At 40.4% G+C, this 27,167-nt stretch overlaps 1 protein-coding gene across 4 annotated transcripts in view; it reads right to left on the bottom strand.

The window, feature by feature from the left end:
- Positions 1–283: 283 nt before the first annotated feature.
- LOC124405101 (TGF-beta receptor type-1) overlaps positions 284–27,167 on the bottom strand; it is a 29,320-nt gene continuing 2,436 nt past the window's right edge. Inside the window, exons 2-8 of one of the 4 annotated variants that reach the window (XM_046879716.1) lie at positions 22,623–22,734; positions 19,414–19,571; positions 4,847–5,080; positions 4,349–4,582; positions 3,078–3,418; positions 2,624–2,863; positions 284–2,334 (exon numbers count right to left, since the gene is read on the bottom strand). In XM_046879716.1, the coding sequence (XP_046735672.1) occupies positions 2,212–2,334; positions 2,624–2,863; positions 3,078–3,418; positions 4,349–4,582; positions 4,847–5,080; positions 19,414–19,571; positions 22,623–22,734 (1,442 nt within the window). In that variant the 3' untranslated portion in view covers positions 284–2,211. Of the gene's footprint in view, positions 2,335–2,623; positions 2,864–3,077; positions 3,419–4,348; positions 4,583–4,846; positions 5,081–12,622; positions 12,811–17,684; positions 17,840–19,413; positions 19,572–22,622; positions 22,735–27,167 lie in introns of all 4 variants that reach the window. The other 3 variants (XM_046879717.1, XM_046879714.1, XM_046879715.1) reach the window with 3 other exon arrangements.

Raw genomic sequence — 27,167 nt, 5'->3', positions numbered from 1 at the left:
GTTGCAGCTTTAGTTAACTTTCGATCATGTATTGGCACATCATTGTACTAGTGGTAGAAATCTGAAGCGTGTGTATCATTAGTGTTACTTCTCTAACGATTCGGCAACATTTGCCGTGTAAAAAAGTAACACCGACCGGCAAAACATTATCATTCATTAAGAGTATATCGAGTATTCGTTCATTAAATTAACCTACGTATTCCAGGAATGTATTAAAGAAGGGTACGCATGTAAAATTATCATTATTAAAGGGTAAAATGCACTTGTGCCACGGCGCTTTCAACTTTCAAACGATCGAACAGCCTGCCCGAATTCAAATCAATCTTCAACTAAGCGAAGCTAAGAGCACAATGTGTCGATGGAAAATTCGCTGGGCCCCGTTTCTTGTGTGAAAAAACATAAAACAACGGTTAAGACAAGAAATTAATGGTATAAAAATATGATATTGTTTTCTAGGTTTCCAGTACTTTAGGTTCCATTGTGATATTGCAGACTTTAACTTGACTATTGGATGACAAAGATTATTCATTCCGTTTGTGTAAGATATTGTTGCGGCTACGATTTATACAAAGACACACACATGCACTCTCTCTCCCTCTCCCTCTCTCTCTTACACCCTCTCTCACCCACGCTCACACGCGCGCATGCACCCCCCCCCCCCCCCACACACACACACACAATATATATACATATGTGATATCTTGTAAGTGCAGAATGACAGATTATTTACTTGGATAGATATATGAGTATATATGCATGTATGTATGTATAGAATTATACATATGTAATATATCTATTTCTCATATTTCTAGAAATTACCTCTACCTTTGTCTTGTCTCTCTCAAATATTTACACCTTTCGTCAAGAATCACGTTCAGCTGTTTATTATAGATGAATTTATTTCCGATAGCGGCCGTTATTTTATCTCGTTATTATAATGTTGTCGTTACCCATTTAGATCTGTTTCCGTGAACCACATTCTCTCCGAGAATCACGATATAGTATACCGTACATCCAAGCGAGCAGACAACAGAAATAGACTAATTTTAATTGTATCAATCGAAAGTGAGTTCCCTTGTCCTGTTTGGCAAGGAAAACTTATTTTATTTAACCCAATACTTAATTTTTCGGAACCACAATTTACCGATTATCAAAAAAATTCCTAAAAAATAAAGTATTCTAAAAAATATACGTTATTTACTTATTAAAGAAAACTAAATTTTTTTCCATCATTCTCAATCTTGTTCCCTCTTTGTCACTCTATATTTCTCTCTGGCAATCTTCAAGCAGTCTTCAATTTCAATTTGCTCGTAATAGATGCAAACACGGTCAACGCCAAAGATACTTTCCCCCTTTCTTTCTCTCTAGCGTTCCGAAGTCTTTGTATAAAAAAGTAGAGCACAATCGGTAAAAGAGAAAATACTTCTGTTATTCATCAGAGTAAGACAACGGATATGCAAAAATCGTCGTCGACATTTCCTGAATTACCTGCGTCACCATTTGCACGTGACAATCTTGGTATAGTATACTACTTTCCTCAATTGACAGCCTTGCGCCATGTAAATGTGCGCCAGTATCGATGTCCGAAATATCTTAGGACGCATCTTTTCGGAGGTGAAACCACGTGCCACGACCACGATCTACCTCAATCTACCGAGGACTTGCCAGTCTAATCCAAGGAATTTTAGTTCAATATTCCCTTCGAAGTTCTAGCTTCTGCCACCACATTTGTCTTCGAACCTATTCATTTTTGGTTGAAATTCTCTTGAAAATAACAGCCTCTCGTCAAAGTCTTGGGCACCAGTTTAGGTCAAGACCCCATCAAATGACAAAAACTATCCTAAATCAGCTCGTGATAATAATTATACCAGTTCCTATTCTATTAGTAATATACACCGTTCGTTTATCAAACGGAAGACCGACTTTTTCCCCACATCATCGATGTTACTCGTGTACTCAAATGACCACATTTTCTCTCCATCTTCTTTCTTCATCTTGCCGTGGGAAGTAATATCCTTAAAAAAAATGTACATCCACTCAACACCCAATCAGTGTTAAAATAAAGAACCAATTAGAAATGTCACATGATTTAGGAAAACCACTGTGTCAATTTGTTTTTTGTTTTTTTTTTTTTAGTAGTTTCACGCAGTATCTGGTCAATCGTAAAGGTACTTTAGTCACTTATTTCTTTCTTCTTCATACAATTATTATTTACTTGATGTCTTCAATTGTGCAATAGCTGGCTATTGACTTTTTAATCCTGAGTGCGGTCAGCCTGGCAGCCGCGTTTTGGTACCAGCATTCCTTCATCACTTTCGTCATTACCCGGAGCGCCTGAAAGGAAAAAAAAATGCCGAAATTTTCATTTGAAATAACAACATTTTTTACATACAATTTTTCGTTATCACAAAACTCTCAAGTGTTGCACACACACCGCACCCATAGCCCGTGTAAGTGCCTCGCGTTTGTATCTCAGTTTGTCCAACTTTGTGTAGGAACTTGAAGTTGTTTGGCAATGAATTCTCTACTCAGGTTTGAGAAAAAATAATTCTTAATTGTAATAAAATCCTGATTTCTGAAGTGTAGTGCAAAGCTGACTTCAATACCGTATCATTGCACATACCTCGATCGATTGCCACCTCGTGGGAATAGAGGGCCTTTGCCTTTCACCGCATACAACCTTCCGCATCTCCTCAATGGTCGGATCCGACGGTACCAAATCGTAAAACGGAAGTTGATACTCGTCGTGCATTCCACCCACGTTACACCGTCTAGCGATCTCCCATAGTATCAGCCCCAGAGCATAAACGTCCGCCCTCTTGAAGGAGTCGAAGTGATTCATGTTTATCGTCTCCTCGAGGATCTACAACCGACCAAAGGTTCCTTTGTCAGACTAACGATTCGATAACAATAAGAAATATATGCACAGAGTCCGCGTCACGTATCATTCGGCACCCACGCATCGCGTACGTTTGAATACACGTATACGGTGCATGTGTGCGTATCGTGCCTATCACCATCGTGTACTTCCATTAACTGCGCGGGCTGTTTTGTTCCTTAATTAGTTCCGAACTTACTTCCGGCGCCATGTACCGCTTCGTCCCGACCCTGTTGTTGAGCTGGATGTCGACGGTGTCGGTGATCACATCATGCCGAACGGCGAGTCCCAGGTCACCGATGGCACAAGTGCCGTTCGTCTTGACGAGGACGTTCTTGGACTTCAGGTCTCGATGCGCGATCGCGGGTTTCCCCTGCGTACCCACGATCTCCATGTGCAGGTGGGCCAAGCCCGTTGCGATCGAGAGAGCCATTCGGATCATCCCATTCGTGTCGACCGTCGAACGGTTGAGGTAATCGAAGAGGGAACCTTTCTCGTGATAGTCCGTTATCAGCCAGAGCTGGGTCCACGTACCATTGTCTGGAATTCATCAAAACGATGGAAATACCGCAAAAACCGTGCGACGTGTACAGCATTTTTGCATCCAAATGCAAAGGAGAATGATGCATGGGGATTAATATATGCTTGTCTCTGAGAACTTCGATAAAGGGGGCGCCCGCTGTACTTATTAATCTTGCTCTTCCAAAAGTGAGTTCGTTGGCCGATTCGTAAATTGATATTGCGGAATCTTGCATGATTTGCTATTGTTTCATGTTTGTATGTCATAACTAGTTGCATTTTACTGATAAAATTTGAAAACCGTACAACGAGGATTTTTCAACATTTCTGTACGAATTATCAAATGTTCCGAAACATAACATATGCGCAAATGTACATCGATGCAAATCTTAAACGATAAGATGAAAAGAGCGCACAAGTTACGTGGTGATAAAAAATAAGCGTATGTGTTTGGTCGATGCGCAGAACCGGGTTACGTATAGATCAACTAATGTCCTAAGCACTTTTCACGATACGATAATGTCTCGACAAATTTAACTTCTCTCCAAATGAGGATACTTCAAATACTATTAGGCGATAGAAACTTTAACCTCAGTGTTATGAATTTATTATCCATAAATACTACAACCTTAAAAATTAATTCAATAGGAGAGCAAGCAGAACTAGAAATACTTAGTAGTCTAATAATATCGCTAAGAAATAAGTACTTATAGAGTAGGGAGACGGCTCTGAAAGTGTCTGATCTATAGAAAGAGAGAGAGAGAGAGAGAAGTAAGATTATTACTTATCACTTTCCAATAGTGAGACACTTCCACTCGTACGAGCGCCTATACCTCCCCCACTCTATCTTTATACCTCTTTGATTATATACCGTCTGTATAGCGACAATATTGGTATTACTCCACCTGTAAAGATTATTATTACATTTGATATGCAGGTGATGTAGTTTACCTTTGTTGTCGGCTGCGATGAAGCCGAGAATATTGTCGTGCCTAAGCATAACTGTCTGATATATTTCAGCCTCTCTGAACCAGGATCGTTCCTCGCGTGAGCTGAATATCTTTACGGCGACGTTCTCGCCTCTCCATCGGCCGCGCCAGACCTCACCAAACCGACCTTTACCGATCGTTTCTACAAGCTGGATCTGGCGCGCGATACTCCGCTGAACCAGAAGCGGCAGCCCTACTTGAGGAAGAGAGAAGAAAAGGGAGATACCGTGAAAAACGATGAATTCTGTGGCGTATTTGTATATCCTCCATACGCAAAGTTACACAATGCGATACGATAGTATTAACACTCTCAGAGATATGGTTTACTGTGGGAGACGAGCTCGTCATCTCGTATGGATGATGAGAACATCGTGAAACATTCGATCGAAGGGAACACACATCTGTCAACCTTGAAGTGACATAATCCTAGGATAAGGTTCCACTCGGTATTTAGACCTACCGGAGCCACTGCCACTGGTCGTCATCTCGATCATGTCCCTGATGGAGACGGCGCTGAGTATCGGCTGGTCCGGGGCACCAAGAGAATCCTCGGTGAAGTGCCGCGGAGGCCGTTTTCTGGTGACCTGGATGTGGTATGCCGTCATCACAAGGGCGCAGATGACGCATATCGGGAAGGCGATCATCAACGCCATCTTCCAAGCAGCCCATGGTCCGTTATCTTCGGGTGGAGAAGCTTTGAACGCAATGGATAAACTATTATACGGAGGAGGGGCGTAACTGAAGCAATAGTTTAGTCTCACAATTAGCTGATGCAAAAGCGTTAACGTACAAAACGGAGGTCCGTAAGCGGATTATCGAAACGGATGTGTCCGCAGCCGGGGGAATCAACACTTTTCGACACCCGGAAGCCTGCGGAGCACATCCTTTTCGTCAGTGGCGGAAAAGCCCAAGCATTTACCGGTGTTAAGCTGCAGTGATGCAGAACGAGCTACTACGACAGGGAGATATGAAAAACGTGCGTCAACAGCACAAAAAGCAGTTGGGTGAAAACGAATGCAGCAATAGCTGGCGGTTATTGAGATACATACCGCATGACAGCCATGCCAGCGTATGATACGCCTAATCTGAAAGCGATGATATGCATTACGGCGAGTCGTCGTGATTCCCGATATGTGAAACCGTGCAAATTAAGCAAATCGAGAGTATCTACTCAGTCCAAGTCACATGCAGTAGTTCTAGTAGTTTCAACCGTTTATGACTCGATACGAGGCGAGAGAGTATGCCTTTCGAGCGAGAGCATAGGGTAGGTATAATGAGGAAGGTAGACAGGCGCAGAGAGGTTGAAGGATGCGACAGGGTATGTAGAATGTGTATACGAGGTATTTCTAGGTCTGGCTACGGGCTGTGTTTACTCGGTCAGTATTTTGAAGGATAACGTGTTTCAGTGGTGGGCAGGATGAAGAAGACACACGCACTTGCAAGTCTCACCGCATAGGTGGGAGGAATTATGGGTAGGTGTAGAAGCGTTGAGACGAGTCTCATTTCATTTCATAATACACGATACGTCCACGCGTATTTTATTCAAACAAGATAAAATAATTAAAGCTCTGCCTTCCATTTTGACGAATCAAATTTCGAACTTTGGTATAAGGTTTCTGTTTATGTTAAAGAAAAATCTGAGATAACGCAACGCAGATCCAACATAGAAATGATAACTAGAGTAGAATTTAGACCAAAACGCCAAAGCGACGTAGCGACGTGCAACCTTCGTCCCGATGGTTCGGAATCATTCGATCTTCAAACGCTGGAACTCAACGTTCATTGGATGCCTCTCGTCGCACGTTTTTATCTCTTTGGCTCACTGGTCTAAATCCAAAATAATATGTATAGTACCTACGATATGATCCTGTCTTATAGCTTACCTTATGTGATTTTCTTGTCCCTGGAGTGCTTTGTTTTTCATTTCTCTCTTTCTGCTCTACTATTGCACTCTTTCATTCTTAAATTTTAATTCCCTTCTTTCTGTTAATAAGAACACGTTACTGTTAATGTGTTAGAATTGAAATTCACACGAAAGGGAAAAATAAATCCAAAACATTGTTAATCCGCGGTTCCAAATGAAACGGTGACGACGGGTGAGGGGTTCGAAAGAATTTCCTGAGTTGTATGAAGCCTTCTCAACTCGATCCGCCTCCCGGTATATCTTTCACTTGTCGAATCATGTGCGCGTACTCTCACAACGGAGCGAGGATTCTTTACGATCTGGTCAATCACTACATACGTTACAAGCTGCATGATGTCTATACGTAGAGTAGCAGGTAGGTAGGAAGGTACGAAGGTAGGTGTACAAGTCGGGTATATAAATCGCATTGGACAGTCGTAGTCTGTATGTACACACATTGTAAAGCAAGTCGATCGTGATCGAAATAATGCGTTCGAATTCTCGATCATTGTTTGCAACGGAGTCTGTATAAGGCATGAAATTTTGAAATTAAAACATCTGCTGGCATAAATTAGACCCAAAGCATGCTCCCGAAAATTTTGTATGCTAGTCAAAAAGTTTAAAGCAGAATTTGAGGGTAGAATTCGCGAATGCAATCTGTCTCGGTGTAAAATTCGAATAGTATAGTGAAAAGACTTATTTGTTAAGGGCAGAAATAAAAATGACAAATAGAGCATACGTACAATGTGACAAGTATAGAAGAAGGTGTGTAGAGTGTTACCGGGAATCGAACCAGAATTCACCTGGTACACAGATTAAAGAAATGAAGATAAATAAAAATGCGCTTGAGGTTGATCGTAAGGGACACTCGTCACACGATCAAGTTACAATACAAAAGTTGTCTCCGTCTTAACCCGATAACTACACCCATGGTGCAAGTGTCAACCTCTCGGTAACGTTGAATTTTAATAAATCAAATACGACGGAATTTGAGATCCGAGACCACTGATTCGTTGCCACAGCAGAATGCATGTATGTACAGTGTACAGCCCTTGATGATGAAAATGTATCGACTATTCGATTCACAAGACATTCCTATAAATATACTTTTTATTTCATTCATCCTCTCTTATGCGATGGGTGCGATGGTGCGATAATTCGAAAGCAGCTGACACAGCGTCGCAGTGACGACCCATTGCTGAAATCTCTGACATAAAACAAGGCTATCCACAGACGAGGTTACGTTATTGACATGGATGGACGGACAAGCGGGTACACCTGCAGACAAACGAGGGTGTCACAGAGAATTTATTCTCTCTTTGATGTCGCGCGCGTGCATCTCTTACTGTCGGTCGAACGTCAGGTAGGTAAGTTAGGTACAGGATGACGCGAGTTATGACAGTATTGTATGGTAAACGTAACAGTAGCCTGCAGTAGCGGCAATAGCTGCAGTACGGCATGAGACCTGTTAACGTTTGACAGTCTCGATACTCGGACGCCTTCGACCAATCCCCTTTGCAGGAATGCTCCTCTATATGTATACATGTTCAGTTACCGGTACGTGTATGCCTTACTTAAAATTGGATATGTATATAGGTATACCTACCGATGCCTATGCGTGGCTGTTTACGTACGTATAGGCATGATATGATAACGGGCGTACCTACACGTGATACGCAGATAACGTGGACGACTGCCTTGTTGGAACGATATATAAATGGGATTCGTAGAAAAGAAGCGGAAAACATAAGGGATTGCTTATTTGTATTGATATAACTTTCCACGCAATGGAACTTTTGACTAGAATCGTTCAAATTATAAAAAAAAACCGCTAAGACGGCGCTATTCGTTCGCGAGAATTCAACTACCTGACACTCCTTCACAATCTATACACGTGTAGACCTTTGATACATACATACTGTACAAAGTAGTGTCAATTTTTCGCTGAGTATTAAATTATTGATTCATTGGTATTATATTTGTGGCCGAAAATAGGCGACTACGCGATCAAAAATTAATAAATCATGAAATTTGTTTCGAATTTAACGTACATGCTATATATTCACGTAATTCGTGTGAAAATATCAATACTAGCGCGCGGCGGTGCGCTGTGGAAATCAGCCGAAGGGAGGGGAGGGGAGGAATTTTATCAAGGTGATCCGTTTATTTCGTAAGGACAGATGTCTGAATTCTTGCATGATAACGAATTTTTATCTATACGCAACATATGTATAAGCAAAGGTATAAGCGAAATCACATCGGACGAACAAGCGGGACGGATTATAGCGTTGATCACTTTTAGTGGGGGAGGCTAAGCGGGGCAGAATTTTTAGCTTGACTTTGTTTCTTCGAATGAAAAGAAAAAGGGTGAAAAAAAATACATTCCGCAGATCAACCGCATCGTGAGCATGCGGCGCAACGGTTAAGTAATTAGCAATTGAGATGAAGCCAGCGAGACGTGACTGGCTCTGTAGCCAGCACAATCCTACCCTGGAGGTCGGTACTACGGTCCGCAACAAACAATCTAGAATCCTGAATTTATTCTGCAAAGCTAATTGAACCTAGACGCGTACAGATCGCGAAACAGCGTCGATCGCGTCTAGATCGTAACAAGATGGGAACGTGGCACGCGAGGAACTTTCAAGAAGAAGAGAAGCGTTTATTCACCCTGGGACAGATTCCCTTGGGTAGGAATATTACAGATTATCTACAAAATAAATAGAGAAAAAAAATAGTCTCACACCTAAAGGACAGGAGAAGATGTTAGGATTAAAAGGGACTTAGAAAGTGGCAAAACAGAATTAGAGACATGAACAGGCATAGGGCTAGGGTAAAATAAGATTGAATAGATGCAGTAACATAACATAGAGAAATAAAGAGGTAGATAGAAGAATTAGGATACTCGGACGAAATAAATAAAATAATATTGAATAAGTAGCAATAAAAAACCCATAGGATATCAGTAACACTAAAATAAAATAAAATAAAATCAGCAGTATAGAAATAAAAATATAAGAATACAAATTAAAATTAAATAAAAAATATTGACATAAAAGCAGGTAGGATAGTGAATTGTTAAAATATAAAATAAACGGATCCATGAACATAAAAGAAGTAGATAAATAAATAAATAAATAAAAAGAGGTGAATAGAAGTAAAAATAGGGAGAGGGTAAGTAAATAAGAGAGAGAGAGACAAAGAGTAGAAAACCTCTGAACGAGTCTCGCTCCGTCTTGGGATTTTGAGGAATTCGAGTCTGAAATGCGAATTGAAAGAGGTTGCCACTGAATTCCAAGACCTATCGGATTCCCGAACGGACGGTAAGCCACACGGAGAGAAGAAAAAGAGCACATTTTACTCGAAACTCCAGAAAAAAATGGACATTTCGGTGCAAAGTACCCACGTCAACTATATTTTTTACTATAAATATAGCAGATTTTCCTCCGCACACAGTGGTTTCACTGATTCTTCAGGAAATTCTGCATTTTGCGAAGTACATTTTACCAAAAAACCTGATGTGTCCCTCTTTTACTGCAGTTTTGAGTAAAATTTGCCATTTTATTCTCTCCGTGCACCTAGCAAAAAATATTAAACTGCGCATTAATCCGAAAGAACTTTTTCGGTAATCATTGAACGATATGAGTGCGATGGAAAGAAATAGGTTCCTGAAATTTATATTTTCGGTATATAATTATCTACACATTGAGCCATGAGATGGGAACTAATCACGCCGAATTTTCACGCCTTCGGTGAGCTTGTAAGTGTTCAAAAACAAACTGTGGCAAAAATTGCAATAGAAACTTTTTGTTATCTTATCTCTCCGGACAGAGAACGAGAAAGACGCGTTGTCTGCCGATTGCAACGTTTTATATACTAAGCGTGAAAAACGTGTGTGGTATGAAAACTACCGCACGATGTGAATTCCAGAATGAAAATTTTCATGTACGATGTATGCGAGTGTGTATATTCGGTGGCTGTTGCTTATCATTTATCACGCCTCCCCTACAAATAGTGTGAAGCAACAAGTTATATTCCGTTTGTTGCCGTATCAACTTCAACAAATATTCACTGCTTGTGTTTCGAATGTAGGAAAAATAACTTATCGAAGCAGTTGCTGCGGTGATTCAGCTCGGTCAACAACTCGCGTAGGATGAAAATAATGATGTACGAGGTCGTAGCAAAACTATAACGAACGAAAGAAATCGTGAGGGAGAAGAAATCGATGTCCACCCAAGATGAACTGTCCGCATATGTATGTCATACTAATTTAGCACGAACAAAGTTACGCGTCCTTAGGGTCCATCTGATTGTTGTCCCAATTTAATTTTTTTCTTTTTTTAATTGTGTATTTTTTATTCAGAGACAATTGAACGCGGTCATCCGGTCAGCGGATCTGTGCAATAATACACGATACTGGGTCAGGATATACGCAACACTTTGTGGAATATTTACAGCAGCGAAATGTAGAAAAGAATTTGATAAAGGAATTGTGAAAAAATATAAACCGATAAACAGTCATGAATGCATAGGATACCTTTCCTTAATCGTGTACAGCAAGGCAGTGCGTCATTCTTCGATCCGTCAGTTATAAGGCATGTAATTAAACCAACGAATATCTCTTCATTGTCATCAGTGCTGCTTCTACCTAAGTGCGTACGTGTAGGTATACATATATATAACATATCGGTGGCAAGTTACTCCTCGGTCGAAAAATTCACTCCGGCTGCACGTATGGAAGTCTGCATGAGAAGCCCGAGAAAGGCCAATTAGGATTACACCGACTGTTACAACGATGCAGAAGAGGAGACAGAAACGGAAACAAGAACGAATACAGAGATAGCAAGGTATAGATATATGGATATACAGTGAAGTGTGTATATGCATATTACATGGATATACGCACGTACATACATAAATGAATATACATGTGCATACACGTATGGTAGACGTAGTATGGGGGAAAGAGAGAATAAAATTCAGAGTCCCATAACGACACAATTAAGCTTTGCAATTGGTTACCAAGTGGGTATTTCCATTCATTGTTTATTCATTTTTTCTTCCCTTTTATTATAACACGATGTGACACCAGCGCCACGAAAGTTGTCTCATTGCGCGACAGGGTTTCCCCAATTAGAAATATATAATTGCCAAATCTACTGTAAATGATATAATCATGCATCCAAGCATTAACTTTATTCACTATTTCTTCTTCTTCTTTTTCTTCTTCTTTGCTTTGTATGAAATTCGAATTTTATCGAGAGAAGAACTTGTTTATATTTTAAGTATTCCGGGCGCGAAGAGCGAGTTGTCTGCACGGCCTGTCGATTCGTATATAACCTATCCCACGCCAAGACACATTGAGCCAACTCGCATTATCGTGTATTTACTCTGACGCGAGGACATATATTGGCTTCCGATTGTGATAATAAAAGCAGCGATCGAGGTCACCGTTAAAAATTTTTCGACCGTCAATTGCCTTTGCCAATAGCCGCGAGCACGCGTCGTTCACGGCCGACTGCCGAGTGCCGATACGACGCGCAGCTGTAATATAATTCAGAGATACATCACGTCGAGGAAGTCAAGACCGAGTCATCGCTTGAAGGAGGTAAAAACTTGTTACAACTTGCCAGAAAATGAAAATGACGTTACGCGAAGAATGGCAAGATGAGGTGTAATGAGCTTGACGGTAAGCAAATAAATTCCGAGATATACGTATAAGTAGATAAGCCTGGCTTATATCTTAGAACACGATCAAGCGTGAAACAGTTGGAAATTTATACTGTACTTATTAGTTCGTTTCAACGTCAAGATACCGAGACTCGAGGCCTTGGAATACAAAAGATTAAGTGCTATTCAAACGAATCCATAATGGTATCGGGAAATTTGGGGCGCGGTTTCTTTCTGGCCCCCAAAAAATAAAAATGGCTAACCGACCTCGAGTGACCGCTACAATACTGCACGATTGTCGATATAGGACGACACGCGATAAAGGAGGAAAAGAAGGAATACTTGAAAGAAGTTTAAACGAACGAAATGAAAAATTCAAATAATCTATTTTATAAAAATATGAGAGTTATGGGGGGGGGGGGGGAGGGGAGACCCATGAATGTTGAAAGAGATACTGATATCGAAACAACGAGAACATAAAGTAGAAGTAGAAATAAAAAGCAGAATCATGTGAAGAGAATTGATCGAAGAGATAAAGAGACAACCTCCGCAGCGAAAGTGTCGTTATATAAATAATAGGTTGTATTATTATAATATGTATACGTTGTTGCGCCCGGTGATCGGGTCGCGGTGAAAGAAAAAAAATTGTTCGGAGTTCGTAGATACCTCCATTGAGAGGGGTGCTAGTGACGTATGTCGAGGATGTTTTTGGCTCAGGGGGAAAAGAGGGCTTGACATTGAGGTTGCAGAAGTCCGCGTCGTTGCAGCAGAATACTACGGAGACACCATCGTTCGCCGAATTACACCAAATCGGGTACTTCGGGTCCGGGAAGATAATTGTCTTATTGTAACACCTGCCAACAGTTCCACAACAATACTCCTTCCACTTTACTGTTTCCCAACTTTTTACTTCCCTCACCGAAGTCGTTCCATCGAAGCCGCGATCGCCCACGCGCAATGCTGCAAAATTGCAAATCTAGTATGTATGCAAGTGGCCTAATGCGTTACAGCTGTGACAACAGTAAGTGTCTAACGACATTCGTGCGGTGAAAACTAGCTGCGTGGAGCGATTTCCATCGAAATATTGACAAATCGAGAATAATTTTTTTCCATTCTTTTTTCCACTAAGAGTCATCAAGTTCACAGCTATACGTGGGGGCGAACGCGCGCAACTTTCCTCCTTTTCTTATTTTCTCTTCTATTCTCTCGGTGTGTTCAGTGTTTCTCGAGTGATATCTCCGTGTATATTTGTGTTGGATTGTACGTAGCGACGAAGTTGAAATTACAGCTTGTACCCACGATTTTGAAAGATGAATTATTCTCCATCGTCTTTTTCTACCACCCGCGTGAAAATGTAGCATTAGAATGTACGCCGGCGGAACTTTAACTACGTCATATAACCCAAATATCACACTTGATCAATTGCAGATCGAAGGAGAAGAAGTAAATGCTTGCGTGTGTGACAAAGTCAAAATTTGGTAGCCATTATACATTGCCATACCGAGAATGTATAATGAATTTACAGCCAGGCTATGAACAGAGGAGCGATCGGCAACTACGTTACGTAAGTTAGGAAAAAAACAAAAAACAAGAAAAAGAAAAAAAAAAAAAACAGTTATCGAGCTCTGAGAAAAGATATTGACGACGTGTGCATGTAAAGGACGATAAACGCGACGTGGTGAACAATAAATATTTACGATCTCCCGATCACGGATATAAATAACTCTGTAATATATTGCATGACCGTCGAAAAGATGGGAGCAACCGACATGTAACCTATAGGTATACCCGTGTACCTATGAACAATGTAAGTCTTGTTGGGTATGGTGTACGTGTATGATTTGCTTGTACCGGAGAAAAGAAGAAACTCCTCTCTTTAAGTATAGTCACAGAGAAAAGTGAAGGAACAAGAAGGAAAGGTGCCGACGTTGGTATTAGATACATATATAGAATAGGTAGAGAGATGTAATATAAGTGTGCGACTACAGGGCGAGGAATAATATATGTATATGTACTGAGGAGTTACACTGAAAAATAACATCAGAGAATTAGCGTCAGAAGATTATGTTACAAACGTTGGCGAAACCCAATTGAAGACCATACATGGTATTTATAGTCAATTCTTATTCTCAAGCCGGTCTTAAAGGGCAGTCATATATTGATCGCCTTGATTTCAAGCCTCCCTGAAAATTAAAACTGACTATGAATACCAGTTTGCAGTGGATTCGAAGGATTCTTGTATTATAGGTATACGCGCAAGGTCGAAGCGTGAAAAAAAAATCAGTACGAAGTAAAAAATTATCTCATCCATTTATTGTCAGTATATTTTATATGCCCTGACGTAGGACATGGAAGAAAATGTATATTCCCAATTTTAAATTCATTATTTGCGTTGCTACTGCGTATTTATTCAACGAGCATATAATTCTTAATCATTTGTTTAGTTATAATTCTAATTTTTTCTCACTTTCAGTGAATGTTACAACAATAAGGTGAAAGTTATCACCGTTGAATAAGATATAAGATATATGTAAGGATTACTGAACATACGGTTGTCCAAGAAACATATTTTGGCAAGATAACTATAATCATAAAGACGATATAAAAACCGTATATGTGTTTCCGTAGCAAAAATTGTACTAATTCCGCGTAAATAAAGTCATAAAAAATTTAGTTAGCGTTGTCGATGTATCTTTTGGGGATGTATCAATATTACGAAGTTCCTTCGAGCACGGAGTATGCATGATGGCTTATATATATAGTCTTCAATTGAATAACGCAATAATCAAACAGGTATAGTATTATTATCAAGTTTATAAATAGTAGAGGAGAGTGTGGTATATTTGATGTCCCTGAGAAGGTGCGACCATTAAATAATAAGTATACCGATACAAAGTGTAATGATTACATGAGAGTATAGTTAGGCATACACGATCGTTTCGCAAACGGTGAATAATAGACGCAGCAGACAGACACTACGTGTCCTTCGGTGATCCCATCGGTAGTTGATATTCATCGGAATAATTCCGTAGAGCCCCGCATGGGGCATTTTTTTGTACGTAGATACCATATTAGAGAAAAGTGCAGGAGCGAGAGGCGCTTCCATATGTATGTGTAAGTACCTACTATTACGGTATGCTTACGAAGGTTCAAAGACGTGATGATTATTCTTACGTCTTCTTTCTTCCACAGATTGTTCTGTCTACCAGCTGACGTGCGTATGACATATGTAGGTATGTGTATCGTCCATACGCGAGCACGCAGCGAGCCGATGACGAATAAGAATCGACATCATATGTATATATATACTGTATAATAGTATGATGCAATATTGCATACAGGCATACCTACGGGTGTACTGTATAAATATTTTCTATGTGTGCGACAGCTATGGCATGCGTAGAGAAAGCCAAGAATAGTGAAGAAGAAAGTAAGGATTGTACATCATCCCGCGGGTTACGGCCGGCTGCAGAGAGCTTCCATGATTGTACAAAGAATTTATGTAATCTAACAGATGAATTGCGACAGCAATAAAAGGGAAATGAAAATTTTTCACGGACATTAAGGGACTGCCTTGGAAAATCCCCTCGTCCAAGGACCTTGTGGATGCTTCTCTGCAGCCTGCGCTTTTATCTGCAGGTAGATACGTTACATACCAGGGGTTACTTCGGAAATGTTTTTAATACACGCCAAGAATATGTAAAATATAGGTAGGCTACTGTAACATGTATGATATAAACGCTTAGAAAGTTGCCCACCAAATCTGCAAGTATGAATATAAGTGTAAATACGTACATCTAAGTGAGGTCGATTCTCACCCTCGCTTGTTTGAGTTTGCAAGTCAGAAATTAGGTTGGCACCAGCAGCCTCTGACGAGTCGATGCCCGTGTGCGTCGTCTAATCGGCGAACGTTAGACGCCAGTGACGCCAACCTCATTATTTCTGATTCGTTATTGTAATATCAGGGTAGTCAGAATCGACTTCACTTGGGTTTGCTACGATACGATAGGTGTGTGTTTGAAACATAAAAAATATACGTGTATAGAATTTGCAGTGAAGAAACAAAAAACTCATTGCGTGTGTGTTGTGAATGTATATAAATGGGTGTTACTTTGTATATGCGGCATTCCACACCAAACCAATCTACGTATGACCCCCAGGATCGGCGATTTTTTAATTTATTTTCAAGTACGGTGTAGACTGTACAAAGAAAAAAAAAAGAAAAAGTGACAAAGATGGAAGTGGGCGAATTTTTAGCTCAGAAGGTACAGACGAAACGAGTAATTGAAAGATGAGAAAAATCGAATTGAATATAAATTTGAAAAAAATACTGATTCATATTTAATTCGGTCCTTTTCACTTTTTAATTATACTTGTTTCGCCTATAGATCCAAAACCAAAAGTTTCCCTACGTCCATGTCGGTGTGAAAATTTTATGTCTTGGACAAAGAAATCGTGAGAAAAATTTGAAACCAATCGATTAGACTATTGGTTGAAAAATTTGTTGGCTTTTGTATTATTGGGAGTAGTAAAAATCAAGCCCGTGGTTCAAAAAATCTAAAACTTGATGAACGATAATTTTATTGCGCACTCCAGACCATACTCATAAAAATAAAGAAAATTGCCGTTGGTGAGGGTGAGACGTAAAGTCGGTTTGGGGTGGAATGCCTCATGTACGACAATTAGGGGTAGCCATTATATGCAATGGTGTCAGAGATGATGTAAATATGGTAAGTATAAATATATAATGCATATTGTATACGTGTGTATGAGTAAATAAATCACGTAAGGAAGAGAGAATTTCATGCTAGCACCGTATTCCAGGCCCTCTAATTACACGAGGACTTCGGCGTCCCGCTGAAGAATGCGGAGACCGAAGAGATATATCGAAACTGGCAATGTACTTACGAGGGAGTATTCGAAACTTACGGAGGTGGCGAGGCCGTCGTGTGACATTATTTACTACGTATGTAGGCGATGATAATACTGAAATCATGCATAGCTGTGACAATATCGCGGGAAAGGGTCTGCATGAGCTTTTTTGCGCGAAAACAGTTACAATGTAGGTACATACTTGCCAAGTACAACGGTCAATGGACGCGACTATCGGATGGCTCGTAAGCAAGCAGATCTGAACCGACGACTCTATCCCTAATGACGAAACACGTTCCAGCTTAGTTCTGCACGGATGTTGGCTTCCCGAGCCGGATTGCCGACTGTCAGGAAGTATAACAAGTTTCACGATGCTCCGGAATGGGCGAATGCTGTGCACAGGAATTCGTTATAGGTATGCCTGAGAAGCTGGATGCAGCCGCGTACCTCGAGGACTAAGCTTGCGATATAATGGTAATGACGATAATGATAATGATAATGATAATGATAATGATGATGATAATGATTACTCTCTACACCCGCCGTATCCGACAGGGTATGTCCCCAGAAGCCGAGGGAGAGGAGATGGATCAGTAACCATCATTATGCTTGTAGAAAAACTGTAGATGACATTGATTCCGATTCATTGGCAGCGTGTAATAATGACTTGGCGAGCGAATATGACAAAAGGCGGCGCGATTCGTTTGAATATCTTCTACTAATAAAAAAAAAGAATAATTGCCGAATAGATTTATTTGTCGAGTATTTGGTGCAGAGCGTAAGAGTACCAAGCGACCTCCGTTTAGTTTCGTCACTCTTTCCGTGAAAAAACTCCGTCGTAAGAAGGAAACTGTACCTGGCGGGGGTGTGGGATGGAGCTGCGGTCGTCGGCCGCGATTGCAAAAATCCTTGGAGCAGCACTCGATGACGAAGGTCGTGTTAATTGTGTTGCTGGTAAAGCAGAAGATCCGCGGTTCGGCTTGCTGCGAGGGTAGCTGTTTTTGCACGCACCTTCAACGCCATTTTCAATTTAAATGGAATACATCGTTCGAATGTTTTTCATTATCTTTGCTAGCCTAGGATATTATATATATACATACACCCACAGAGACACAGACACAAATAGGTATATATAAATATATGCGCGTGTGTCTACGTGTGTACAGCCTACGCCTCCTGTCACCTATAATGCATGATCATCGGTATGTAAATACGTTGCAGATGTATAATCATTCTATACAACGCAGACAAGGGGTCGAAGATGTTGCGGGCTTGTTACACATTATTTATACCAACAACAAGACAAGAGTATCCGCAGGGGGCAAAATCGAAGGGGGCTGTGACCCCGTTTCAACAACTTCACTGCACACAAGTACTTACGACGAAGTTCTTCGACTGCATGGACTTGCCTGCAGCAAACCCGTTGCTCGCGCAACAGTAGGATCATCATCTCGGTGAAGCATATCGTGATCACTATCATTATTGTGTGTATGTTATACCATCGATACCATCGATACCATTGTTACCATGTCCTGCCGTTTTTCCTTTTCTCACACATATACTATGTACCTACGTATGCACGTAATCGGTGTCTCTTTTTCTCGAGTTGCTATAGATAGATAGTCGTAAAGACTAATATTCGTAATTATTATTGATGCAGTAGATCTCTAACCACGGCCAGTATTTCACGCGCGTAAAATTAACACAAAATATTTGCTAATAATCAATCTAGGAGAATAAGAATGTCAGCAAAACGCAAACAAAAAAAAAAAAAAAACAGAAAAAAAAGGAAACCAAAACAACGTGCAACGAAACACCAAGTAAAATAACACCTGAATTAACGAACGTAACGGTTGGGGGGTAGCCAGTACGAAGTCTTGGAGATGATGCGCGTGCTCGGTTTAGAATATATAGGTATTATAGGTGTATTATGGTGTAAATGTTAATTTCACAATAGAAAAGAAAATGAAGAAATGATTGAAAGATTGTAAAAACTAATCAGAGCAAATCTGACCAATATATATATAACTCTGCAAGATATCTTGGAATTGCATGTATAACCCAACGACGTGTTGCAATGGTGATTACAGATATGCGATATCCAACTTGACTCAAATTTTCCAGAGATAATTTGATTATCATATATGTGCGGTTTGATGGAAATCACCGGTGCAACACACCGAGGTGATACGACAAGCGGAATAACGTTAGACTCAGAGGCGCAAAGAGAGAAATGAAAAAAAAATTAAAGAAACACAGTGACAAGTAGAAGAAAAAAAATAAATAAATAATTGGCAGAAAAAAATCATGAATACGTCATATAACTGAGAGAGAAAAAAAAATGTATAGAGAAGAACTGATAAAAGTAATAATGGTAAAACGAAAACGACTACATAAAAGTTACGAAATATATATGTATAATAATATAGGTGCAGTTAATATGAAAATATATATTATTATATGGTTGTTATTCAAGAATCTGCTGCGTAAAAATATATTATTTATTTATGTGTCTATTTGGTTAGATGGTAAATGTATTATTGATCGCAAATGCCGCACACTGAATGGCTAATCCAATATAATACCTGAGGGAATTTTTGGCGCGTCGGTCGGTGAGATAACCGGAACTAAATTCGCATTGCAGTTATCAGTTTTGCAGCATATTACTGCCTCATTGTTTCTCCTTCGTTTGGAGCAGTAAACGGGTTCCTCTGGCGGATACCATTTTCCCTGATCGAGGCACCTTACGGGATTATATTCAATCGTTATTTACACTACTATACTCGCCTCACTCACTTCTGCTCGCGATGCAATATTATATTATACAATCTCTCAACCTCAATGATCCGTTATTATTCTATATAGGCACGTGTGTAACTTGTAATGATCATTTCCCGCCATAATTAGCCGTCCGTTAGCCGTATTTGCACCGATTGTAGCTGTTCTTGCTCTCTCGTGTAATATCAATTTTTTGCTAATTTCTCGAACAATTTGTATGAGAATTTTTGAATTTCATTTTATTTTTTTGTTTTTCTTTGCGTTCACCAACGCTTTTTTATGGTATTATCCAACTCTGAATCTATTACGTGGAATTATACTATAGCTCAATCGAAGGTGAAATCGGAGGCCTTCGCTATGAAGCTGTCTTACATAGGTATGTTAATTTGTATATGTATTATATAGGAATCGCCTTTTCGGTGATCTGTACCATTTCGACCTTTATTCTGATATTGCGGTCTTCTTTGGCACATTTTTGTTGAATTTAGATACATAGAGATATAGTAATCGGCAAATACAAGACACAGTCAGTGGAAATACCTTGGCACACGGTGTACAATGTATAATATAAACGGTGCGGTGGTTGGGCAGGTGATTGGAAACTAGGATAAATAATTATGTCGTTGTTGGTTCGCCCACAGATGTACAGTCCGTAATACCAATGCTATTATATATTAACGTCCGAACGATTTACAAAACAGCTTCTTCTCATTGTCAGACAATTCTCACTACATACCTACTGAACGTGAAATTAATTTCTGCAAGCCGAGCCAAAGCGAGCTTCAATTGAATTTATTAATCCCGGTGGAAGAAACTGCAAACGAAATTGGGGCGGTGTTCAATCAATATCAATCATTCGTGTGAGGGGCGAAATGCAGACGACTTTTAATGCCGCGACTTCGAGTGGATATCACGTCAAATTTCGATTAGCCACGGTATGAACACCTACCACCTACTTACAGATGGGTCGGGCCGACGGCGATGTTCCGAAGGTCTCGAAATTGCTTCAGTGTGCACCATGTGGTAACGTAACGCGTCGTACGTATACAGTATACAGTATACAGTATACAGTATACAGTATACAGTACGCTATAGATATGAGAAATGAAGGAGGACACGCGGGAGCGCAAAAGCGTCTGAATTTGCATAAAAAAAATAAAATAATTTCTGGTACACGTCGTTCGGTTGACTCGTTGGACTCGAGTATTAATATGATTGCAGTAAAAAAGAGGTTCAACACCTTTGATGTTGTAATATCGTCTTGCCGCCAATTGCAAAAACTTTCAATTTCGAAAACATAAATAAAGGTAAGTATTTAAACCACCCATCGCGCGCAATTTATTATCACAGCGTGTTCTTTTTCAAACTAAAATAAGATGAATATTTTTAAACTCGATCGAATGAGGACTGGTTTTTATTCGCTTTAATTTGGCTACCCCCAACCTCCACCCACCCCCGTCTGCCACGTATAACCAACAAGTTCGCCAACTTTGTACGGTTTCCGTGAATAAGATCCGTTCACGTTTCCTCTCACGGGTAATTGAACTTAATTTTCCGTTCGTTTTCCTTTGTCGTTTTTTTCTTTCTTTCTTTTCTTTCTATCGATATAACTATTTCCCTATCTCCTATTCGTTCCCCGAATATCTCCCATCCTCCGTTCAACCCCAAGCTATTCTTTGTAGACGGACTGTAAATCAAGAGCAGGAGTAGATTTATGATGATAAATAATTAATGGCCGCCTAATAGACGTAAAAAAAGCAACGCGAATTACATCGGCGATGAGAGGCATCTTACACCGCTGGCCTAGGTATGTATAACACACTCGGAGAGGTTGAATTTATGTACGAAGGTATTTCATAGGTAAGTTTATAGCTAAAGATTATCTGCAAACTTTCAAAGTTACGTCTATGATGATTGAATGTAGCTGCAAATTAGGTAACTAGACGTATTTATACATATAACAACAAGAGGCTGATTTGTCATTGTTACAGAAACGCTGCCTTTGAATCGTTTATTACCGGACGATGCTTTCGCACCTCCAAGGCGCTGCTCCATCCAGTCGTCGAAACTTGTCGTAAATATTATTCTCACCATTGTCAATTCGTTCGTTGCGGTCAATCTATCCTCGTCGGACCTTCTTTAAGGTTCTCGCCATTCCCTTGAGACGGCCAAAGAAGTTACCAAAATACCCGAAGATTTGAACGCAGAGTTTTCAGTGACACATTAGCCTCTCCGTGAGTATACGTCTTTTCTTGTTAGATACTTTTTAAAGAAATACGAAAAGAACTTTGTTCAACATCCTGCAATCTGGACTTGTTTTACCCGATTGTTCCTCACATTTTTGACATTAATCTCGTCCGTTTCCTGTATTAAGTATTTTGGATTAATAACAATTTACCCCTACTTTACTTTACAATTCGATTTCATCAAGTGTTATCTCAATTTTTACAATTTTGTGGGTATATACGCACGATTTGGGAAAATTTTTACCGACACCTCTATTACGTGCAAGTCAAATTCAATCTTTCCGAGTGCACATACATACATACGCATCATCCCAAATTGCCACCAGCACTCATTGACTAAGGAATGAGAAAAAAAAAACAAAAAAAAACACCGTAGCTAGATGGCTCCGTTGTCTTTCCGTGACACACCCTATCAGTGTGCATAGATATACACGCGATTAATCTATAATTATTAAACAATAACTGTAAATCGTGTACTAATAGTAATCAAGTGCGACGGAGTTCATGATCAATTCCATGCTTGCTTTTGTTTTCTTTCTTTTTTCACATTTCATTGACACGTCGTTACGGCCGTGCTATGGTATAATATTATGTATGGCAAACGTCGCATGGCTACAATTATACATTATATCATATTTATAGATTCTTAACACACTATTGCTATGTCATAATCTCAGAAGTTTTCAAATCGTTAATTTACGGTATAGAAAATTAATATAAAATTCAATGTATAATAAGATTGAAGCAATTGAATTGCTTCGATGCGTTACCTGTAGGCATACGTTTTCACGCCATTTTCTAGACTTGTACTTGCAAAGCAGTACCCGTCTGTCTCGCACGTGTAATTCGTATCTTTGCAGTAGTCGCAGTGGCACTTCAGACCTGAAAGAATAGAAAAAAAAAACAAAGTCAATACGGCATCAGGCTCGTCTGCAGAATGGCATTACATAGAAAATATATTTAAAAAATTCTAAAGTATATCCTTTTATTGCCTTTTATGAATACTTCAGTTTTTCGATTCTCGCATTAAAATGTGTTACATATTCCATGCACTGCAGTTTGGGTCGTACATGTAACACGAATAAAGTATTCATATAAAAAAAAGAGAGATCGGATATAGAAACGAGCGGGAACAATAATGGAGTTTACGTGGAACAAGGAAAGGTTCGAGTAAAATCATATTGAAGTTATTTAGTAACGTCGTCGTAACAATTCATGCTGAGAAAAAAGATTATTAGAGCTTTATTTCCGGGGGACGACGCATTTCGAAATCATTGAGACAACGTTTCACCTTATACGACGTGGTACTCTGATTCTCGGAGATCAACGCTTATGCCACTTTATATACGTAACTCGACTTAATCTAACTTATTTTAATTTCAAAAAATCATGATGCCAGAGTGCATCACCCCTCGGATATTGCATTACAAAGTGAGCCTCTTAAGAAAATAATACCCAATATCAGAATAAAGATTTTCAAATAATTCATATTTAATGAAAAGTTCAGATGGTTAATTTTATCCCTTGTTATTGAAAAAATTTCAGGGATCCCTCTTTGCCCACAAATTGTTTAAGAAATCAAAATTTTTAAGGTGTCCACTTCGCCTCACCCTTCCTTAAACCGTAAAAAAGCAAAACACACTCTTATATTTCTAAATCTTAGTTCCTTAAAAATCATTGTAAATCAAGAATATAGTGATTTTTCCCCAATGTTTCGTTACGACAACGTTACTAACCTCAACCTCTTCGATAAAACAACCAGCGACACATTTGCCGCAGGTGCTACGTGAGCGTTTCAAGGATGAAAGGAAGAACTGAGAATAAAAATTTGGGGTTGCGGCCTCCTCTCTCTTATCGTTAGCTACGTCGCGGCGGAGCATGCATTACGTGCCATGGGACGGCACGAGACGTCTTCTCGAAATAACAGAACTGGTTTAGAACTTCCGCAAGCCGAGGCGAACATCCGTCGTCCTCGTCTCGTCGACGCCTATATCTCCGGACGCACCTAATAATAGGATCGTCTAGTCTAGTCTCAACTACTTCCCTCCGCAGCCGCGCAGCTCCGCTCTGTACGTGTGTCGTCTGCAGCTCCGCAGTGTAGCCGTAGTGCAACGTAGTCGTCAGGTCAGTAAATAGTAGGTATCATTCGCCTCGAGAGCCCGGCTCTAGACTTTTTTCCTTCGCATTTTGTTTGTATGACTCGAGGAATGAAAGTCGTCAACGGCGGGAGGGGCGCAGCAGCCGCAGAGACAAGCCACTGCGGCGAGCCTCCTGTTTTCTACCGACTGCATGCACACGTGTCCGCACGCATAGCATCCGTACGATCCATCCATCCATCCATCCATCCGGCAGCCAACCACCTTATCCACGCGTGCTTTACGACTTGCGACTCCTTCCACAGCCTTTAGGTTGTAACGAAAACCTATCGCCGAGTGGTTCGGGACGATAGGGTCCAGGTGGAAATCCACGCTCGCTGTTGCACCAATATAATTTTCGTCAAAAACTTGTGTCTAGTTTGGTGAAAAATTGTCTCACGTTTCGTGATTCAATATCTTGTTGCACGACGGCACTATAATACACATCAGCGATCTTAAATGCGTAGCCTGATCAATCAATCTCAATAAATATTATACATCTTCCGAAGAATGCCAAAAGCTCAATATTACATGGAGAAATCCTCTGCAATGGTTGGTGTAGACGTCGAGCCCCGATTTAGGAGTCTAGAAAATATGGTACAGAAATCAACTACTCTCGGATACGTGGATTGTTGATGAAGGTTCGATCAGTCGTTAGTATGCAGTAATCCTGAATAATACAAAATTCGATTATCACAATTATACATTTCAGTGATCAATAATTTTTAGGAATTCCGATGCCAAGTGCTACATCGCGGCGGCTACGTACATACATAACTGGAAAGTGTTCTACACAGTGTATGTACTGCGAACGAAAGTCTCGGTGATAAAACCTTATTATCTCTAAGAGTCGAGTGTTTTCGTAACCACTTGTCAACAACAAGACTCCTAATGAGTCATCGAGACTTGGCGATAAAAGACCGAAACATTCAGAGGCGAATTGAAATTTGCGAAACATCGACAGGAAACGACGACACTATCGTACAATTCATTCCCCGTGTATTTACATCTTCTGTTCACGCACGTATCCGCATATACTTTGTATTACGGGCAGATGTACACGTATGTAACATACGGTGTAGGTAATTTGGGTACGTGAATGTACGTGTGTATAATTAAACGCATATACCGATATATGCATTTTAGAGATAAGACGTTGGTCGTAAGAATCGAGGCCCGCTTGAAGGCGTTGCGAGCACAGAGATATTATACGTTATATATTGCATACGTTTACGTTACTTGCAGCGGCGTCCTATACCCACATCCTTCGGACTTGTCCTTGGATAAATCGTACGTTGTACACACGAACCTTATACCTACTCCTCGGTCTAAGGTTACCCGAGTGCCTGTAATACGGATTGACGTGCTGAGCTGGCAACCGTTTCCATTTCTTAACCCATCATGTGTTCACTTGCACGAGGTGTAACAAGCCGGGGCAGGGGGGGGGGGATTGGATACGTATGTACCTACAGAGCTATAACTTATACCACAGCTGACAGCGGTATATGGACGATGGTTATCGAAGCGTTATATATACATGGAAGTGAAGAAAGAGTAAGAAAAGAAGAAAGAAGTAAGAAATTACAGTTAAAGTATACGATAATATCCGATAACCGTATGTAACAATTTGATCGGAAGGAAGAGAGCGAAGAAGAAAACGATACGGTTTCGACGTGCCGTATGGTGTAAACGAGCAACGAGTATATTATAAAATTAATTAAACAACGGCCATGCGAGTAAGTATACGTATATGTAAACTCTCTCGTTACCGCTGTACCACGGAGTGAATAATTGAATTCATTTGCATTAAGACACATTATCGCTAGCTGCCTGCTGCTCGCGTGACTTAATTTCTTAAGCTTCCTCCGTGAGATTATACAATATCTTGTGCTCCTTCTTCTCTTCCGATCCGTATTACATGGCTGTTCAATTTCACCTGGCGGCGACAGACGTGCATGGAGCCAACAGTTCGTTCGCTGGGCTTTCGTAATGCCAGTACTGCGAACAAACAACTACAAAAGAAGAAGAAGAAGAAGAAGGAGAAAAAGACTCCTTGTCACCACCACCCGTTCCCTTCTACTGCTTCCGCCACCTCCTCAACGAGAAAAGTGCATTTTGTAACTTTGTAACACAATCCACTTCAAGTGGATAAAGTTATCTCCAGTCCAGCAAGTATTACGTGACATGATTCCCTCCTCGTATCCTGTCTTCGTCTTTCGCAGCGAGATAAACCGTACAAACAGCGTGTTACACATGATGACACTCATATCAGATACGCATGTGTTTAGGTATACGTACGCTAGGCTTTATTACTTGTTGCGTGTGCCTATACTATACAACAATATGTTATTATGGAAAAAGGAGTAGAGGACCTTCCGAAAAGTAGAGCAAGCGCCCTTTGCTACCTCGACAGCGAAATAAACAGGTGGCGTGATTAACTGCGTGGAGATTTAAAAATAGGAATAAGAAAAATCTTATATAGAATTCGAAAGTTGATCGTGCGATACCTGCTACCTCCTATCTTAGACCGCGGTTGATAAAGGCAAACAATTGTTATGCATTTACGGCGTGTCATAGTTGCGGCCGCGGCCGCCGGTTCAAGTCAACCTTGCTGCTGCAGTTAACCTTCGTTCACCACCCACACACGTCGTCAATTTGACTAAAGGAGCATATACCTACATAGACGCATACATGTAAGCCACGCATGTGTATTTTTTGGTAGACTCGCGTGCACAGAATTTCATACTAAGAATACGTGTGCAGGTATCGATGTTAAATTATTTGCAATACTAAGTGCTAGTTATTACCTCGCTACCCGTTTGTGCACGTCTCTTTCAAGGTTCTACACCTTTGTCCGTTCACCGTGCCGGCACGACAAGAGGGGGAGGAGAAGGAGGAGAAGGAGGAGAAGGAGGAACGGACCGCCGGTGCGGTGGTGTGCCTCAGCTAATGCGAGAGATCTAACATAAGCGATTCTCCACGTCATTTCCGGCTAACCAGTTTAGTTCTTACAGATCTCGACAATGTGAGCTCGGGAGTCTGCCGCGCTGCAAGACGGCTGGTAGGTATATTATTTGAACGACGGCAGGTGCGACGGTTCTCCAGCGGGTCAAAACACGTCGATAACCCCACTGTGACCATCCTGCGCGATTTGAACGGAGCCGATGATGCGATGAGAGT

This window comes from Diprion similis, chromosome 4, assembly GCF_021155765.1.
Source record: "Diprion similis isolate iyDipSimi1 chromosome 4, iyDipSimi1.1, whole genome shotgun sequence".
NCBI classification, from domain to species: Eukaryota; Metazoa; Arthropoda; class Insecta; order Hymenoptera; family Diprionidae; genus Diprion; species Diprion similis.
The sequence above is the reverse complement of the archived record's forward strand: the minus strand, read 5'-3'. Positions and strand labels throughout refer to the sequence as shown.